The sequence below is a fragment of the Neomonachus schauinslandi genome, chromosome 4 (assembly GCF_002201575.2).
Source record: "Neomonachus schauinslandi chromosome 4, ASM220157v2, whole genome shotgun sequence".
Classification (NCBI taxonomy): Eukaryota; Metazoa; Chordata; class Mammalia; order Carnivora; family Phocidae; genus Neomonachus; species Neomonachus schauinslandi.
The window spans coordinates 18,503,805-18,523,575 of record NC_058406.1 but is presented as its reverse complement, the minus strand read 5'-3'; the positions used below and the strand labels follow the sequence as shown (position 1 = coordinate 18,523,575).

The 19,771-nt window shown below is 43.2% G+C and overlaps 1 protein-coding gene across 2 annotated transcripts in view; it reads right to left on the bottom strand.

The window, feature by feature from the left end:
- The window catches only part of MACO1 (macoilin 1), a 59,127-nt gene that overhangs the window by 2,312 nt on the left and 37,044 nt on the right, over positions 1–19,771 (bottom strand). For both annotated transcript variants that reach the window (XM_021683565.2, XM_044913906.1), the window contains 4 exons: positions 12,294–12,452; positions 10,783–10,965; positions 8,112–8,232; positions 3,689–3,863 (listed from right to left, as the gene is read on the bottom strand). In XM_021683565.2, the coding sequence (XP_021539240.1) occupies positions 3,689–3,863; positions 8,112–8,232; positions 10,783–10,965; positions 12,294–12,452 (638 nt within the window). The remainder of the gene's footprint in view (positions 1–3,688; positions 3,864–8,111; positions 8,233–10,782; positions 10,966–12,293; positions 12,453–19,771) is intronic.

The following is a 19,771-nucleotide window of genomic DNA, read 5'->3' as shown; positions in this document are numbered from 1 at the left end:
TGGATGAGGAAACTGAGGCAGAGAGAGGTTGCATGACAGAGCCAGGACCCGGCTCCATGCGGTCTGGCTCCAGAGTCCTCACTCCTATGTACGGCCTTCTTCCATCTCTTGTAACTACTCATCTGGTGATGACTCCTGTCCATCATTTCTCCAGTGGTCTATGAGCTCCATGAGGGCAGAAACTGTGTCTACATCTTTATTCACTGCTAGATCCCTAGTGCCCAGCCCAGTAGAAAGCTGAGGCTCTGCAAGTTATGTATCTTGCCCAAAGTCATTCAGTTATTAAGAGGTAGAGCAAGATTTAAACCCAGCACCAGTGTTCCAAAGCCCGTGTCATTTCCATCACGCTCTGAAGTTCCCTGGTCTACTCGGGGAAGAACACTTAGAGGAGTAGCCCCTCAGAAATTTAAATGCTTAAAAAAAAAGAGAGAGGTTGCATTTGAGTTGCACTCATTTTGATTCCTACAGAAGACGGTAATGTATCTGAAATGTTAAGAGAGCACGGTGGCATGTTTTTAGAAAGAATGTAAGAGAGATGAAAGTCATTTTGGAACTGGGATGAAGCAAATGATATCGAGAGCAGGAAGCAGAAAAGCAACAAGGGGTTTGATTTGAATTACAAAGTTGGATCCTTATTAGGATATTCTGAGCTTGACAGTGGAGGGAAGTAGTGGGGAAGGCAGCAGAGCCGTGGAAAGGAACTGCCCCCTGACTGCCTTCATGTCCCCTCGGCTTCAAGTAAGCATCAAATAGCCTCCTTCCCTTTGAACAAAATAAGCCTCAGATGAATAAAATACCTAACAGCATCTGAGAGGTGAGCCACCGCATCTTTTTTTTTTCCAGGCAGATTTAAGTTTGATTTTTTTAATCAGCAACATGCAAACATCCCCAGGGCTTTGGAAAGGGCAGTCCTCTTTGCTTTTTTTGTCGCTTTATAGGAATTCCTGGGCTGACAAGGAAGCTGTGCTGGTGAGAGCCAAACTCCCCTCGGCTACCCTACGACCAGGTGCTCCTCACTCGGGGGCTAGCTCCTCCAAGTGGACAAATCCAAGTCAATGAAACGAGTCAGAGAGGGGTGGCTACTTCTCAGCAAGCTGAGCCAGGAGGGCAAAAAAGCCAGTGTATGGTCAGAAGTTCAGCTTGAAAGCAGCAGAATTCCCAGGAACCCTCTTTTTAAATGCTTTCCCCTGAGTCCACAGTAATCCGCCTGACCCTCAGCCTACTCTTCTTCTTGCTCTACCCCTGTGCCAACCCAAGCCACTCCTACGGTTCTGTTTGCTTCTCACAACTTCTATATTTCTCCCCTCTCCCGGGGTTTGGGCCTCTCTCTGGGTATTAGACCCTAAGTTCCCACTGACTGATGACAATCTTCCACCTGGCCGTCAGGAAGCCACTTCAAATCAGAACAGCTCCAACCAAACTCATTCTCTCTTTTTATCCTTCGAATCTTTCCTGCTCTTTTTTCCTTTGCTCCTGGGAACTTTATCCTCCCACAGCCCTCGGGTGCCTCCACTTTCCTTCACTCCCTGCCTGGACCATCTCCCCCCTCCCCCAAGCCTCACCTCTTAGACAAAAGACAGTGACCGCTTCCTCACAGGCTCCTCTTCGTCCACCCAATCTCACCTTCAAATCCATCTTTCACATTGCTATTCCAAAATGACGGCCAGAACACGTCACCCCCTTCCTCCTGAAAATCTAGGGAATACATTCTCTAGTATGGCTTCATTTATGGTTCTCCTAATCTCCCATGTCCTCCAGCTGGAAGCCACTGGACTGCTCACCTGGACATTCCCAGCATTTCTTGCCTTGCCTTACACGATTCCCTCAGGTAACAACGTTCTTCCCTGCCACTCTCTGTTCTCAGAATTCATCCTTCAAAGCCCACTCCATGTCCCCTCCCTCATGAAGGCACCCTTGATCTCTGCTCTGGCCTTTCAAGCCCTCCTACCTCTACCTAAAGGCAGTAGGCCTTTCTGCTTGGCTTGCCCAAGTGCAGTAATTCTCACGGGGTCCGCAGGGTCCAAACCAGCTTCGTGATAATACTAACACATCATTTGCCTTCTTCACACTCATTCCCTCCTGGGGTAAGTGGAGTCTTCCAAAAACAACATGCAAGTAAAATTACAACAGACTGAATGTAGAAACAGAGATGAGAACTGAAGTATCTTCTACCGAGTCAGAAATTAAAGAGATTTGCTCAATGTAAAACAATGCCATTTTTCTCAAATTTTTTTGGCTTTGGAAAATATAGTTATTTTTCATAAAAATATGTTGAGTTATATGTTTATTATGTTATTTTAAAGATGAATTAATAAATGTTTTAAAATTTTAATTTCTAATAGGTAAGTATTGATAGATATAACCCACTTGGAAAAAAATCTCCTTGGGGAACTCGATAACTTTAACAGTGTAAAGGGGTCCCTAAGACCAAAAAGTTTGAGCCCCACTGCCCTAGTCGATCCCTCCACTAGACTGCGTCTTGTTCATCTTTGTCTCCCCTTTAGCTTCTAGTACAATGCTTCAAATGCTCTTTAAGTACCTGTTGAAATATTATTCTCCTTCTACTAAGTCCAAGTGTTTGAAAATTTTTTCAGTAATCTATTGCTGGCTAATCAAATTCTTGGACAAAATCTAAATTGCTTTTCATCAGACTGTGTCATGCCTCTGTTCAGAAACCTTCCAAAGCTTTTCGAGTCCCTCAGAGTAAAGTCCTCCCATGGGCTACCAAGTCTGGCGGAACGTGGTTCCCACCAGTCTTGACTTGCTGACTCCAACAACTCTGCCCATCCCTCAGGCTGCAGCCCCACTGGCTGCCAGGTGCTCCTTCCCCCTGAAGTGCTTTCCCCCCCGCCAGACTGACATGGCTCACGCACTCTCTTACTTTCAGCCTCTGCTCAAATGCTCCCTGTTCAAAGGATCTTCCACCACCACCATGTGGAACCCTCGGCCCCACGGGGACAGGCTCACACATCCTGCCTGACACTGTTTCACTTCCATCCCCGCACCCATCAGCATCTGCTCCGCTCTGTGCTTGCTTGTGGCTGCCTGTCCCCTCGGGGGACCTCACAGTGCCTGGCACACAGTAGGCCTCAGGAAAGACCTGCTGAGTGAACAGCCAGCTCTCTAGAGGCTGCTCGTTTGTAACCACGCGGAGCCACCTGCGGCTCGGAACACAGCTTCCCTGGCCTGGCCTGGCCCAAGCGGTTTCTTCTGTTTCCAGGCCTCTCTGCCCCTTACCCCCCTACACTGCTTCTTCACTGGGCTGACCCCTGCTCATCATTCAAAACCCAGCTCAGACATCAGTTCCCCTGGGAAACAGCCCTCTCGAACTCCCACACGGGCTTGGTCTCTGCTTCTCCCTCTGTTCCCACAACCTTGTACATACCGCAGCACCAGCACCTTTTGGTGGCTCTGCAGCTCTCTATTTCTTCAACAACACCGTGAGCTCCTTGAGCACAGAAATTCATACTCTTCTCTGGATGCCCTGCACTTGACATATTCTCACCTCAAAATATGTCTGCAGAATGAATTAATGTGATGATTCCTAAATATCAACGCTGGGCACTTCTCAAACCACTTAAAAAGAAAACTGAATGCCTTTGGTTCTGAGCTCTAAGGGACCTCTGCTCTCTGCGTCCCTGCGCATTCTTAGCCATACCACTTCATCTGGGGCCCGCCGCTCTCCTACCTTGGGCGATCTCGAGCTGTCGCTTTGCATCCCCCAGTGCAGAGAACAGGTCCAGCTTGATTCTCGTCTCTGCACTCAGACTGTTCTCCAGGTGCTGTGTTTTATCTTGCATGGCCGAGAGGGCTGACATTAACACCTCAGTGTCCTTCTCGTTTTCCTTATACTTCCGAAGCTCCTATCAACATCATCAAAGCAGCAAGATGTTACAAGATAGTTTGGGCATCGATGTCTACAAATTAGCCTGAAATCACAAATAAAATCCCGCTATTACTGACCTGGCCCCTAGAATACAGAATCCTGGTGTTTCATGAGTTAAGACCTCACCACTTGGGGCGCCTGGGTGGCTCAGTTGGTTAAGCGACTGCCTTCGGCTCAGGTCATGATCCTGAAGTCCCGGGATCGAGTCCCGCATCGGGCTCCCTGCTCAGCAGGGAGCCTGCTTCTCCCTCTGACCCTCCCCCCTCTCATGTGCTCTCTGTCTCTCTCTGTCTCAAATAAATAAATAAAATCTTTAAAAAAAAAAAGACCTCACCACTTAGATCCCTCTAAGTGCAAGATGTATTTATATGATGATATGACATACAAAAATATTTTAGTAGATAAATTTGACTGTGTTGGGCTGTTTCTAGTAAAAATGGACTGGTCTCCAAATGAAACACTTTCTCACAAGCCTAATTCAGAAGAACCACAAAGAACTTGTTCCTTGCTACCAGCTGCAAATGTTGCTATAATCAAATTTGCCAAAACTCTACTCTCAACCTGCACTAAAAATTATAAAAGTGTTCATTATTTTGACAGGACATACTGCAGAATAAGCCCACTTAAAACATCTGGTAATGTAGCCCATATATATAATATATATTATATATTAATATATATCATATATTTATTTTATATTATATATAATATGTAACATATGATATATATTTATTTAATATACAAAATATGCAATATATTCAATATATATTTTAATACATATTATATATGTGTGTATATATGTATATGTATATGTATACACATACAGGTATTTTAATTTTTTAAGAGAGAAATCCAAACATATTATAGAGAATTTAGAAATATATTAAAGTTCAAGGAAGAAAATGAAAATCACTCCATATCCTGACACTGTGAAAAACTATATATTTCCCTTTAATATTTTATAAGCATTATGTGTATCTTTTAGCATAAATGAAATCATACTATAGACAGTTTTGTATACAGTTTTTAAAAAACTTATATAATCTCAACTGTTCTTTGGAAATGTAATTTTTAATGGCTGTATAATATTCCTACTTACATGTATCATAATTTATGAAACAAATCTCCCTTTCTTAGTTAAGGCTGTTTTTTTTTTTTTTTCATTTATATACCATTATGATGAACATCTTCGTGTATCAATCATTGACGAGATTTTTAAATATTTATCTTAAGCAGGAGTTGTAAAATGGGAAATACTTAAAAAGTACATGACCCTTTCCAGAAAGTTATATTTCCACCAGCAATTATGAGGCCTGTTTCATTCATCCTCACCCAGGCTGATATTATTATTTAAAAACTCTTTGCTAATTTCACAAGAGATAAGGGAAACAAAAGCAAAAATAAGCTACTGGGACTATACCAAAATAAAAAACTTTTGCAAAATGGAAAGGCAACCTACCGAATGGAAGAAGGTATTTGCAAATGATATATTCTGCAAAGGATTAATATCCAAAATATATAAAGAACTTATACAACCCAACACCAAAAAACCCAAATAACCTGATTAAAAATGGGCAGAGGATCTGAACAGACATTTTCCCAAAGAAGACATAAGATGGCCAACACATGAAAAGATGTTCAATAACACTAATCAGAAAAATGCAAATCAAAGCCACAAAATCATCTCACACCTGTTAGAATGGCTATTATCAAAAAGACAAGAACTAACAAGTGTTGGTGAGGATGTGGAGAAAAGGGAACCCTTGTGCAGTACTGGTGGGAATGCAAACTGGTGCGGCCACAGAGGCTCCTCAAAAAATTAGAAGTAGAAATACCAAATGATCCAGTAATTCCACTACTGGGTATTTACCCAAAGAAAACAAAAACACTAATTCCAAAAGAGATATGCACCCCTATGTCTACTGTAGCATTATGTACAATAACCAAGATATGGAAGCAACCTAAGTGTCCACTGAGAGATGAATGGATAAAGAAGATGAACACACACACACACACACACAGAATATTACTCAGCCATAAAAAAGAATAAGATCTTGCTATTTGTGACAACATGGATGGACCTAGAAGATACTATGCTAAGTGAAATAAGCCAGACAGAGAAAAACAAAGATACGATTTCACTGATATGAGGAATCTACAAAACAAAACAAAGGAACAAACAAACAAACAAACAAAAGCAGAAACAGAGTCAAAGATACAGAGAGTTGGTGGGGCAAAATGGGTGAAGGGGAGTGGGAGGTACAGGCTTCCAGTTACAGAATAAATAAGTCAAGGGGATAAAAGGTACAGAATAGGGCACAGAGTCAACGGTACTGTAACATCATAGGGTTGTAGGGTGACAGACTTGCATGGAGCACAGCATGACATACAGAGTTGTGGAACTACTATGTTATACATTTGCAACTAATGTAAACATTGTGTGCCAAATTTACTGCAATTAAAAAAAAGAAACAGAAATTTCACAGGAGATAAATGATATCTAATTTTAATCTATAGGTCTTTGGTGATTGATGAGGATATATTCTTATATTCTTATCAGCCATTTAATTTTCTTCTGTGAATTATTTTTTCATATTCTTTACCTATTTTTCTGAATATCTGAGCTTTACTTAACAAATTTTATGAGCTACCTACATATCAAGAGTATTAATTCCTTATATTTGTTGCAATATCTGTACTCACTGCAACTGATTTTTTTTTTCTTTCTTTCTTTTTTTTGGGGGGGCTTTATGATTTCTTCCATTATTTTTGTTTAGAAAGTCTTTCCTGGTTGGGGCACCTGGGTGGCTCAGTTGGTTAAGCAACTGCCTTCGGCTCGGGTCATGATCCCAGGGTCCTGGGATCAAGCCCCACATCGGGCTCCCTTGCTCAGTGGGGAGCCTGCTTCTCCCTCTCCCTCTGCCTGCTATGTCACCTGCTTGTGCTCTCTCTGTCAAATAAATAAATAAAATCTTAAAAAAAAAAAAAAAAGGAAGTCTTTCCTGGTTTCAAGATCAAATTCTGGTTTAAAATAAAATGCTTTTCTTTTCTGCCTATATTTAACTCCATCTGAAATTTCTTTTTGTATGGTATGAGATGAGCTTTTTTTTTTTTAAGATTTATTTATTTCTTTCTTTGAGAGAGGGATAGCGAGAGAGCACGAGCAGGAGGGAGAGGGAGAAGCAGGCTCCCCAATGAGCAGAGAGCCTGACATGGGGCTTGATTCCAGGACCCTGGGATCATGACCTGAGCCGAAGGCAGACGCTTAACGAACTGAGACACCCAGGCGCCCCATGAGATGCGCTTCTAATTTTATTCTTTTTTTCTAGTTATCTAACTGTTCTGAAGCCTTTTTCTGACCAGTCCTCACTGTACCCCATCCATTTGTGCTGCTACTTTTACTGCAGACTTCAGGCTCTGTCTCTAGGGCATCTATCCTACTCCACCGACTTGCCCATAATTCCCTACCAGTTCCACATGATTCAAATTACTGTAACTTCACGGTATGTGACATCACTTTTAAATGTCCCTTTGGAGAACCAATGCCAAATACCGGGCTAAGACACACACTGCCCAGCGGTTGTGTCCACAGCACTGGCCGCTGTCCCCATCATGCACTGCTCAGAATTGCAATCTACAAGGCTGAGAGCCATTCAGAACAGTCAATTCCCTGGCGATGGACAGAGGGTTAGGGCTAAGAGGAGATGCAAAAGCTCCAAAGCACACTAATCTAGCCTATAACCTGAAAAAGTGAAATGAATCTACAGTAGGTCCAATTCCGGTATAAACTGTGTCAAATTTTGACTGTCAACATTTCTGGTTGTATTAGAATCTGGCTAATTAAATACGACTTGAATGAGCTGGACAAGGCTAGAGCTTTTTTTTTTTGTCATACAGAGATTTTCAGATGCAGTGGGATTTGGCCTATTATCAAAAGGCACCATCTCAAGGCTCCTGGGTGGCTCAGTCGGTTAAGCAAAACCGTCTGCCTTCGGCTCAGGTCATGATCCCAGGGTCCTGGGATCGAGCCCCGTGTCGGGTTCCCTGCTCAGTGGGGAGCCTGCTTCTCCCTCTCCCTCTGTGTACTCGTGTTCTCTCTCTCTCAAATAAATAAAATAAAATCTTCATAAAACAAAAAGGCACCATCTCCACATTGCAACACTGAGCACACAGCTAACACAGAAGGAGAATCCAAGTAGGAGAAGGTTTTTTGTGCTCCCCATACCTGAACTTTCAGTTCTAGTTCTCTGATCTGGTCTTCTTTCACCTTCATGTCCATCGTGAGCTTCTTGCCCTCTGCTTCTAATTCTCTGATCCGATTCCGTAAGGTTTCGGTGCACTCCCCCCTTTTGCAAAAGAAGAGAAGGAAAGAAAAGGATTTAAAAGACTAGAGGTTTACTTATGCTGCAAGACTGGTATTTCTCTTATACTCCAGAGTCTGTCCGGTTTTAGCTTTTGGCTCAGTCTACTCATTCTCTGTTCTTTGATAATTTCAACAATGATCTGAGACAATTAATTGGGTATCTAATATGAACCAGGCACCAAGTGAGGTACTTTATCCATTCTGCCTTCTTTGCAAGGGTAGGATACATTGTCCCATTTTCCAGAGAAGAAAACTAAGACTACACAGGTATAATACCAGTCCAACCTCACCTAGCTGGTAGGTCACAGAACTCCAGGGATAAGAACGGAGGCTTTCCAGCTTCCCAATGCAGCAAGCTCCCCCCAGGCCACATGACCTGAGACAGTACCCGGGAGCTGAGCAAGAAACTGGATGTGTACTATCTCCAGCAGGGGGCAGTAAGCTAAAAAATTTTTCACTTTTGAGGGTCTATGCCTTGGAAAGTTCACTTTCTTGAGTCATGAAGTTGCCAGAGCGTTAGGTTGCTTCTCAGGGCTGTAAGAAGAACAAACTAAAAAAGATGATGGCAATAGCCAGTCCAAAGCTGATTAACCGTTTAGGTTTCAGAAACAGCCAGACGGAGAAGGTAGGTGTCTTCTGCCTACCAAAAAGGAAGGTCCAGTGAGGGACTTACACCTTGAGATTTACTTGAGAATAAAAACAGCCTCTACCTAAGTGATGGTAAACGAGGACCACCAAAGGATAAGATCAAAACAAATAAGCTTGACTGGAAGCAAAAGGGAGTCAGGGAAGAGATTAAAACCAATGTACTGATTCTCAGGCATAAGATACTGAACAATACGGTTAAGGAACTGTCATATCTTCCTCAGTGGACTTTTATCCAGGGTAGGAGGTGCTGGATGAATTAAGGACAGCACAGGCCACATGAATGACTGTTCAGAAAAATCTCCTGCAAGCCTAAGTGCTTCAGAAACGTGTACTTTTTACAGAGGTCTGTGCTTACAAATCTTTAAACGAATGAACAAACAAAACCCCCACATCCTAGGCAGGCTAGTGAGGTGTCTTGTGAGTCTGTCTGGATGCTGATGGGCCAAGTGAGCTCAGCCATCTGCACCATAGAGTTGGCTGGGGGAGGCAGGAGCCCAGAGGAGGAAAGAGTTCTCTCTGGCTATTATTTCCTTAAACGTGAAATGATGATCCATCAGTTCTTCTACCAATGCCAGAACCCAAAAGAAGGCTTTTAACATGCCACATACAAAAAAGAAAAACTTAAGGAAGAATTACAGTAGAATTATACTATATCGAGGGTGCCTGGGTGGCTCAGTTAGTTAAGCGTCTGCCTTCGGCTCCGGTCATGATCCCAAGGTCCTGAGATCAAGTCCCACATTGGGCTCCCTGCTCAGCGGGGAGCCTGCTTCTCCCTCTGCTCATGTGCTCTCTCTCTCAAATAAATAAATAAAATATTTTTTAAAAAAGAATTATATCAATACAAATTACGATAAAAATTTAAAATGAAATCAATCATAATGTATCCTCACTCTGCAACTATAAAACCATAACTGACCCCCGCCACACAGATGGACTTTGCTAGTCAAAAAAAAAAAAAAAAAAGAAAAGAAAAAGCCATAAAGTGAAGGCTCTTAAGGCTCTTCCCTCCTGGCTGGAATTCAGTTTCTGGAATACTTGGAATACTTTTCAATAGTATAGAAGTAGTCCCCAGTTCTCAACCCTCCACAAATTCAATGATATCTAATAATGACTTATGGTTTTGTTTTTTTCATCTTTTCCAGCTCATGTGACAGTTTGCTGATACCTGACAAAGACAGGAGCAGTCAGTCAGTCAATACAAAGGACTTGGGCAACCAAGATTTTCCTTTCTTCTATTTTAAGATAAAAACTTCAGAAACACATATACCTGAGAGCAGAGAGTAATGACAGTTCTATAAAGGGCACGAGGGGCGCCTGGGTGGCTCAGTTGGTTAAGCGGCTGCCTTCGGCTCAGGTCATGATCCTGGAGTCCCTGGATCGAGTCCCGCATCGGGCTCCCTGCTCGGCGAGGAGCCTGCTTCTCCCTCTAACCCTCCCCCCTCTCTCTCTCTCTCATTCTCGCTCTCTCAAATAAATAAATCTTTTAAAAAAATAAATAAATAAAGGGCACGAAATTCCAGACTGGAATCTCTCCAAGTGTTTAGTAGTTGTTGGCCACACAGAAAGTGACCGGAAACCCTTTTACGAGCAGCACTTTGCCTCCTGGGTGTGGGAAGCATGGTGATGCCCACATCCCGCTCCCTAGATGAGGTCACTGAGGGATGAAGCTGTTACAAGACCGCGCAAATTGTACGGATGGGCCTTGGCCATCTCAGGAAACGGTACTTGGTGGCAACCTATCAGTGCGTGATGGTTGTATTTCAGCGCTGCCTGAGGCCTCAAACTCCCATGCTGGTCTTGGGTCTTGGTGCAAGGCAGGCCCACCTCAGATGCAGCGCCGGGAGCGGGGTGGGGGGTCGGGGTGGGAGGAGCGGCACGGACATACCTAGACGCGGCAGCAAATGCAACGGCCCGGGCAGCAGTAGCTTCTTCCAACTTCTTCCTTTTTTTCTCCTCCATTAATTGCTTTTCTACAAAACTTCGGGCTTCCTGCTCAGCTTTTAGCTTTTTCTCCAACTGGCTGATATTCTGTTTGTCTTTTTGCTTCATTTGCACAGCATTATGTAATCTATATGGAAATGATTATCATACAGAGTTTCATCATTAGAAATGCCCACTAGAAACCCTGGAGAAACGTGGCTCCTCTTTTGAACAGCAAATCATAAATGTCAGCTTCCAGAGTGCCCGGGAAAAACATATTGTCGTTATTCTTTAACAATTCCTAAACACCAACAAACAAGCTGCCTAACAACATACAGAATAAGACCTAGCCTTTGCCCTACTACGGTAAGCGATCTACAGAAGGCAATCCAGGAAAAAGGATACAACAAGTTTCTATCAGAGGGAAAGACAGCTGTACAACTAATTCTAGTTGTGCCCCAAAGCACCGTGAGAGAACCGGAGTTGATCAAAGAACTACTGATGGAACCAGCCCCACAGAAGCCAAGGTAAAGGGTGGGATGGGGAAGGTTTTTCTCTGCCTGAATACTATCATGCTGCAGCCTTTCCTTTTCCAGCTGTGAGACGTTTTCTCCAAGTATCCCAAAATAGACCCCGGAGTTAGAGTCACAGGGTGCTTAATTTCAGATAGAAATTTCAGCCATATTCCCTTCCCTGCCTACTACCACCCCCAGCTCTCTATATCAGTACAAGGTGAGTTCATCTCAGAGTATCAGCGTAAGGTGAGATGCCCTCTGTCAGTGTGAGCCATTAGGTATATGGGTCAGAAGCAATGGAGAAGTTACGTGCTTATAATGCTCTAGCTTTGAGTTGTGTTCCTCAAGAATGTTGAACGATTCCTCTTTCAATGGGGAAAGCCCAGAGCCTATCATAGTAATCATTACCCCAGGCACGCACACTGCTGAGAGATTAAAAAAAAAAAAGATCGATATTGAGTCAAGAAGTAATTCCAGGATGAATCAATGGGAAGCATAAACAAATTCACACAGAAGAGCTGGCTTTTGGCTTGCCTCTTCAAATAAAATCAAAGTTCAATGTCATTTTTTAGTTCCAGATATGAATAAATAGAGTCTTTTCCTCTGGAAACTTTCATTCAAAGGAGCAAGATTTTCAAATTGTGGCAGAACGACTGCTCGTCAGTTTTACTTATAGTATCACAAAAGCTCAATGACTATTTTAAACTAAGAGAAGAACTTAATAAATGAAAAAAGAAAGAACAGTAATATTAATAAACTGTTCTGTTGCGATGAAACAAGTTTTTATAGATTTTGTAACATGTTGAATATCTGGTACTACATTAAAGATTTTAAACATTTCATTTAAAACCCCCTCTGCCAGGTCCCTTTGTCATCACACATCTTTTGCTCCAGTCCCTGGAAGCCACAGGAACAGTGAGGTCGCTTGGCTCGCGACCAAAGGCCCACAAGGTGCACGTACTTGTTCTGCAGCAGCTCGTTCTCCTGCCGGAGCTGGCCCATTTCAGAGCGGATCCCCCGCTCGGTGCTGGAGAGGGAGCTGATCTGACTGCGGAGCTCCTGTTCCACTTGTCTGCTGGCCTGCAGGTCGGCCTTTAACTTTTTAATGTCTTGTTCCAGCCTAGGAGAAGGAGAAATGTGGCATTCTCATCATCAGGGGAAGGACACCCACAGGGCTCTGCGGGAGACCCTGGCTGAAGTCCCAGACTCGCCGGTTGCGGAGGAGGGGGCGGTGGCAAAAGACCCCTCCGGCAGCTCCGGCGTTCAACACCACGACTCCCTCCCATCTGCAACTGGCTTTTCACTGAGTGCTTCTTTCGGCCTGGGTCCCCACCTCTTCCCACCACCGGAGAGTGACCTGATTTCCTCCACATGTTGTGAGCACCGACAGCCAGACAGCCGAGGTGCTTGTGAATTCCTGAGCTGCTAATTAAGGGGGAGGGACAAGCAGAGAGAGGGTGGCAGAAGGTGTGGGAACCCCAACACACACACACACCCCCACCCCGGTGACTCTCCTACGCCCCTCAGCAAGGGAGATGTATTAGCAACGGCCCGCTCATGGCCCACTGGCTCTGAGGTATCCTGATACACCAGAGTTTACCGTCTCAAGATTCCCTTCCGCCGCGGGCCCAGAGAAGAAGCGTGTCTAAGGCAGCCTCGGAAACTGCTAGCATCCTTGCTACACCATGTTCACACCTCTAGTGACTGTGACAGAAGAGCTCAATCGACTCAACAACAGTGCAAATAGGAACAAATGACACGCTCTGAGAATCGTAAGAAAACTCCATCTGGGAACTGAAGCCTATCTTTTCTGTTCAGTTCCTTAAACTCTGTTCCATCTATTTTCTTTTAAGACAGTAACAGCTCCATTTTAAGCGCTATGTTTTGGGGAGTTATTATATGTGCAGGTAGGACTGAAAAGGGTCAAGAGAAAGTATAAAATCCAGACTCTCTTCATGACAGGGCTTTATAATTTCACTAGAGGCCCACAAATGGCGACTTAAAGTGGTGAGACAGTAGCACAAGGAAGACCGGATTGAATACATGTGAGAAGGAATAACAACTAATACTTAATGAGAACTTACAGGCCACGTACTGTTTGCTCCACAGGCTTTAATGGTATGAACTCATTCAGTCGGCACAACTGTGGGCCAAGGACAATTGGTTACTCCCGTTCTTACAGATGAAGAGGTCTAGATTCAGGAAAGGCTCCAGCCCCAGGTGACACAGCCTCCAGAGCCCATTCTCTTCCCCAGCAGGCTGAGCCGTGGCTGTCGCCCACAGCGGGGGAGGGGGAGAGGTGCCACAGGAGCTCCGACAAGAGAAAGTGGGAATTAGGTTGGGCCTGGAAGGCTGGGCAGGATTTGAAGAAGAAGGGGAGGAGGGGGCAATCTAAACAAGGTGAAAACATGCTCAAAAGCTCAAAAAAGTAAGGACAGCCATAGATACTTGGGCACGGAACAATCAGCCTGGCCTCTGAGGAAGCCGTGCCCTCTGGGAACAGAGTGAGAAAGGTCAGAATGGGGCTGGTGGATGGGACTGTGGACAGCACTGAAGGTCAGGCCAAGGATGGCTGTAGGTGGGCCTGAGGAGGTATGCTTTCTGATAAACAGGCAGGCAGGCAAAAGTCAGTAGGCTCTGATGAGACCCTATGCATGTCGTGAATCCAGCATACCAACAGAACCGAGATTTCTGGAGGGCAGTGGTGACCTCTCCTTGGAACTGCCAGCCCCATAGACTTCAGTCCTTACAGACATGTTTTATTAAGCCCTAAGTCCCCAGGGCCCACCACAGTGAACAACACTTATGAAATATATGTTGTCTGGCCTCCCTTGGAAAATCAAAGAGAGGCTTTATTTACTGATCTACCTTTAGTCAACTGAAACAAAATCTCAAAAACAAAAAGTCATAACACATCGATGGTCATTTCCCAGGCACCGTAGCCTGTCCCCCTGTCCAGTGCCCAGGAACAGACAAGAGACCGTATTCCAGAAGCACTGCCATGTCTCCTGACATAGCTCACTCCCCAGGGAAGGGTCACAAGTCGACATCACGACACTTTCCCTATTGCCAGGGTTATTCCAGTTGAATGCACTCCCAGAACTGCTCTAAACAATTACAGACTGGCATTTATACTATCCCCACACCATCCCTCATTCACCCGAAGTAACCCAAGGGATATTTTCCAAAGCAGGTCGATGCTGTTAGGTCATCCCCGTTAAGAAGTTTGGCTGAAAAACGTGTTAGGTTATTTATCTTTCTGGAGAAGTCGATTTCACAGTCTGAGGGTTGAATTTTTAGTAGAAAGGGTGAGCTTAAAGACGAGAATAGGGGCTTAGCATGGTTTATAATGGGGTTTAGGACCAGGATTCTAGATTCAGCTCTGGTGCCAGGTGCGCGACCCTGGGCAAGGCATGTAACCTTCCAAGACTCAGTTTCCCCATTGTAGGCTAAAGTTCCTCCCAGCTCGGTCTAGGGTTTCTAGGCCTGACACACTTACCACTGGCTGCTGATCTGCTTCTTCAGATTAGCAACCTAAGCTGTATCATATGCGGAGGCCCAGGAATCAAGTTCCACACAACCAGCCGACTGGAGCAAAGCACTGCCACAGTTGGGAATGAAAGAAAAATGAAATCTGCAGAGGCTAGATGTCAATAACTTTGCAGTTACTATTTTGCATCTTTAATCTGTAAGGGCCAATTTTCCTACCCTGAACTAAGAATAATGACAATATTCTGAATGAAACTTTAGAGCTCCTTGAAAAATGTAAAAACTCAAAGACCTAATGCAATTATGAGAACAAAAAGTACAAAATATCTTGAGTGTAACTTCTGGAGACCGCAGAACCCTGAACAAAAACGTACTTTCTTATGTAGGATTGTGAAATTTTGTCAAAGACGATACAACAAAAATAGAACGACGTGGTTACCAGGGTTATGAAAATTCATAAGATTTGTGCCCTTTCATGAATGTGTGTTATACTTCAATAAAAAGCTTATTTTAAAAATAAAATAACCTAATTTCACAGGACGGAGAAGTAAAATTAAAATGCTTCAGGATTTTCATAACTGCCATTAATGTTGTGAAACTCTGAATTACTGTCCCCCAAACAGCTGCGGCAAACTGGGGAGCTAACACTGGCATCCCCAGTTGAAGAAACACCAATCTGGGGGAACACTGCATGTTGACACACAAGGTAACTTCAAGTGCTAAATGGAAAACTCTCAGGAATTTTAAAAACGTGTAAGGGGCAATTATACATTGTCTCTCAGGGAAAGCATTAATTTAACCTTGCATGTTCACTATATTTTAAATCTTTCCTGAGGTAGGTGGTAAAATGATTTACAATCCCTTATTAGATCTATTTTTTATTGCGGAAGTGACACCCAGTCCAGGTTAAACACTGCATACAACAACAGAAACAACAGAAAAGTAAAAATATAGAATGAAAATGTCAGTAATTCGGGGCGCCTGGGTGGCTCAGATGGTTAAGCGTCTGCCTTCGGCTCAGGTCATGATCCCAGGGTCCTGGGATCGAGCCCCGCATCGGGCTCCCTGCTCCGCGGGATGCCTGCTTCTCCCTCTCCCACTCCCCGTTTGTGTTCCCTCTCTCGCTGTGTCTCTCTCTGTCACAAAAATAAATAAAATCTCTAAACTCTAAAAAAAGAAAAGAAAATGTCAGTAATTCTTAATCCTCTCATTCAGACAGAAGCACTCACTAGTCACATTTGGTTTACTTCTGTTCTGCCTGATTTCTCTTTGTTCGTATATGTCAATATTTCTTAATACTGATGAGAGAGTACCACATATGCAGTTTGCATATCGTACACACCTTTCCACACCATCAGAAATTGTTCCGTTTTGTTTTTGTTTTGTTTTCTTAAGTAGGCTTCGTGCCCAATGCAGGGCTTGAACTCACAATCCTGAGATTAAGAGCCGCATGCTCTACCAACTGAGCCAGCCAGGCGCCCCTAGAAAATTTTCATAAACAATTTAATTGCTGCATAATATTCCCCTGTATGGAGGCACTACACAATCCTATTTTCTAAGATATACTTCAATTTTTGCATATGCTCAACAGAAAGATGTACACAAGTTTTAAAAAAAGAATTATGTGAATTAGTAAATTGAATTGAATCAAGCCAGTCAAAGTGCCAGGGACACTTATTAGACAAATAACTACTGCTTGTCTTAATGGTATACTTAACCCTTTGGTGCTGAAGGTCAATACTTCCTAGATAAAATGCAGATATATAATTTATTGGCGTGAGGCACCAAGAAGTACTGATTAAATGGTGTTAGAGGTTAATGCAAAATCTTCAAATGCATTCATGGGATTTTATTAAAATGTCAATAGCTGTAATCTGAATCAGCAGCGAGTGGTCAGGAAGAAAATGAGGCAGAAGTAACAGTTTATAACCCTTAAAACCGATTTCTGTAAATAGGGATCAGAAGAAAATGCATCCACAAGCTCAGACCCCTTTTATCAGAGCTAAATCCTACTCTCTTCCCTACATAAAAGATGAAGGTATAAAAGGGAACTTTACTCCAGAAGAACTGCACTCTCATCCCTAAAAAAAGAAAAGAAAAGAAATTGGGCCAGACAGATCTTAACAAACTTGGTAAGGCTCAGGCAGGAAATAAATGCACCTCCTGCTTGCCCAACTCCTGTGGCAACCAGTTTTCACCCTTACAAAGTCTGCCCAATGCTGTTACCACTTGGGATCCAGACAGGGCCTCTGGCAAAGCTAGAGTCTGTGTGCCTAACTAACATGTCCACTTGTGCCCAATTAGACAAGCAAGGTTCTAACCAACCCAAAATGTTACCTATTAGGTCCAGACACCTTTCCTAGCCACTTTTATTAATAATTTTAAAAGACAGCACCCAACTTGTAACCTGTGAAGCAAGCTCTGACCCCCAGCAGACTACCTCACTCCCGGGGGTGGGGTCATTCAGAGCAGCCCTTCTTCAGGGCGTCACAGCCTTCAAAGCCCAATTAACTTTCAAGGTGAGGATCCCTCTTACCTGCTCCAAACCCAAACTCTATCTCATTTTCTCCCTCATCCCACTCAACTAGGGTAAGTAATCATATGAATGTTTGATAATTATTTAATATTAAGAGGAAAGATTTACATTTTAATAAAGGGTAATCTCCTAGCTGACCAAAAGAATGGAGCTCAAACATTAGTCTCCCAGGCAGGCTAAGTAGCAAAAGTATCTCTGAGTATCTCTGAGTATCTTGAAGTACATACACCTGGTAGTAAAACAAAGTACAGTATTCAAGTGTCGGCTTTTAGTTGAAAGGGGTATTGTTTTGAAGTATCTGAAAAGGTAGGGAGATGTCTGTGTCTAAATGTTTGTAATCCTTATCTTCTGTGAATTACTTGAATTACAGCCCACAGTACTATGACTTCATTGAAGATGTACAAATCTCCAATGGGTACTGCCAATAACTTCAGGGTTTTTATAAAGCCTCAGGCTTTATGAGGCTTGACTGACAGCTCAGAAAACTTTAAGGCTTTGAGGCAGTAAATTTCCCTAAGAAGTTAAGTCCTGCAAAAAAGAAGGAGATCTTTTTTCAGCCAGGACTTCACCTAGGGATGACTAGGTTCCCCAAATACTCTATGAGTCACACTCTATACCCACTCCAGAAAACTACCTAAGTGTGTATTTCTAGAGCTGCTGGTTTGACCCCATGAACCTATCAGAAAGATGAGGAGCCTCGGCGCTGCTGGTTATCTCTGAACCCTAAAGAGCTAGTGACCGAGAGGCTATAGGCTCTGCAAGACAACACAGAACTGGAAATAACAAGCGTCAGCAAGGATGTGGAGAAAAGGGAACCCTCATGCACTGTTGCTGGGAATGTAAATTGGTGCAGCCACTCTGGAAAACAGTATGGAGGCTCCTCAAAAAACTAACAACAGAAGTACCGTAGGATCTAGTAATTCCACTTTGGGTATTCATCTGAAGAAAACGAAAACACTAATTTGAAAAGATATATGCACCCTATGTTTACTGCAGTGTTATTTACAATAGCCAAAATATGGAAGCAACCTAAATGTCTATCTGACGACAGATGAAAGGATAAAGATGTGGTTGGTATATATATACACAATGGAATACTGATCAGCCATAAAAAAAGAATGAGATCTTGCCATTCGCGACAACATGGATAGACCTAGAAGGTATTATGCTAAGTGAAATAAGCCAGACAAAGACAAATGCCATATGATTTCACTTATATGTGGAATTAAAAGAAAAAAAAAAAAAGAACAAACAAAAAACAACAAAAAAGAGAGAAACAGACTCATAAGATAGAGCATAAATTGGTGGTTGCCAAAGGGTAGAAGGTGGTTGAAATAGGTGAAGGGGATTAAGAGGTACACGCTTCCAGTTATAAAATAAATAAGTCACAGGGATAAAAAGTATAGCACAGGGGATATAATCAATAACATCACAATACACTTATCACAGTGAGCATTTCATAATTATGTAATTGTTGAATCACTATGTAGTACACCTGAGACTAATGTCAACTATACTTCAATTAAAAAAAAAATACAACTTGGGACGCCTGGGTCGCTCAGTCAGTTGTCTGCCTTCAGCTCAGGTTATGATCCCAGGGTCCTCGGATGGAGTTCCACATTGGGCTCCTTGCTCAGCGGGGAGTCCGCTTCTCCCTCTTACTATCCTTCTGTTATCTCTCTCTCTCTCTCTCTCTCAAATAAGTAAATAAAACCTTTTTTTTGTAAAAGATTTTATTTATTTATTTGACAGAGAGAGACACAGCGAGAGAGGGAACACAAGCAGGGGGAGTGGGAGAGGGAGAAGCAGGCTTCCCGCGGAGCAGGGGGCCCGATGCGGGGCTCGATCCCAGGACCCCGGGATCATGACCTGAGCCAAAGGCAGATGCCCAATGACTGAGCCACCCAGGCGCCCAAATAAATAAAATCTTAAAAAAAAATACAACTTACAATGCTCCTTGCTCTGTAAGAAAAGGGGCTTTGGAAGAAAAGGAGCTTTGGGAGATCATCTCCAAATTATACAGCCAAGTGACTGAAAGATGGATGATTCTAACAAACCCGTCACACCAGCCAAAATTACCTACTCCTTGTTTCCAGACATCTTCTGCCTTTAGTTATACCACCCCGTGGGGGAGGAATGGCCTCCAATTTTCAAATTGCACTCTTCAAGGCCCAGTTAAAAAATAAAAACAAAAACTAAACAAACTCTCCACCGTGAGGTACTGATCTCCAGGGCCCAAAGTTCTCTCTCCCTCTGAAATATGAAAGCCCTTACTGTTGGTGCTTCTTGTTTGGCACTAAACCACTGCCCTAGGCTGTTTTTTAATTTGTTTTGGTTTTTAATCTTTTCCTGTGTATGTATCTTATTTCTACAACTACTATACATTCTTTGAAGCCAGGGACTGACTGTGCTAT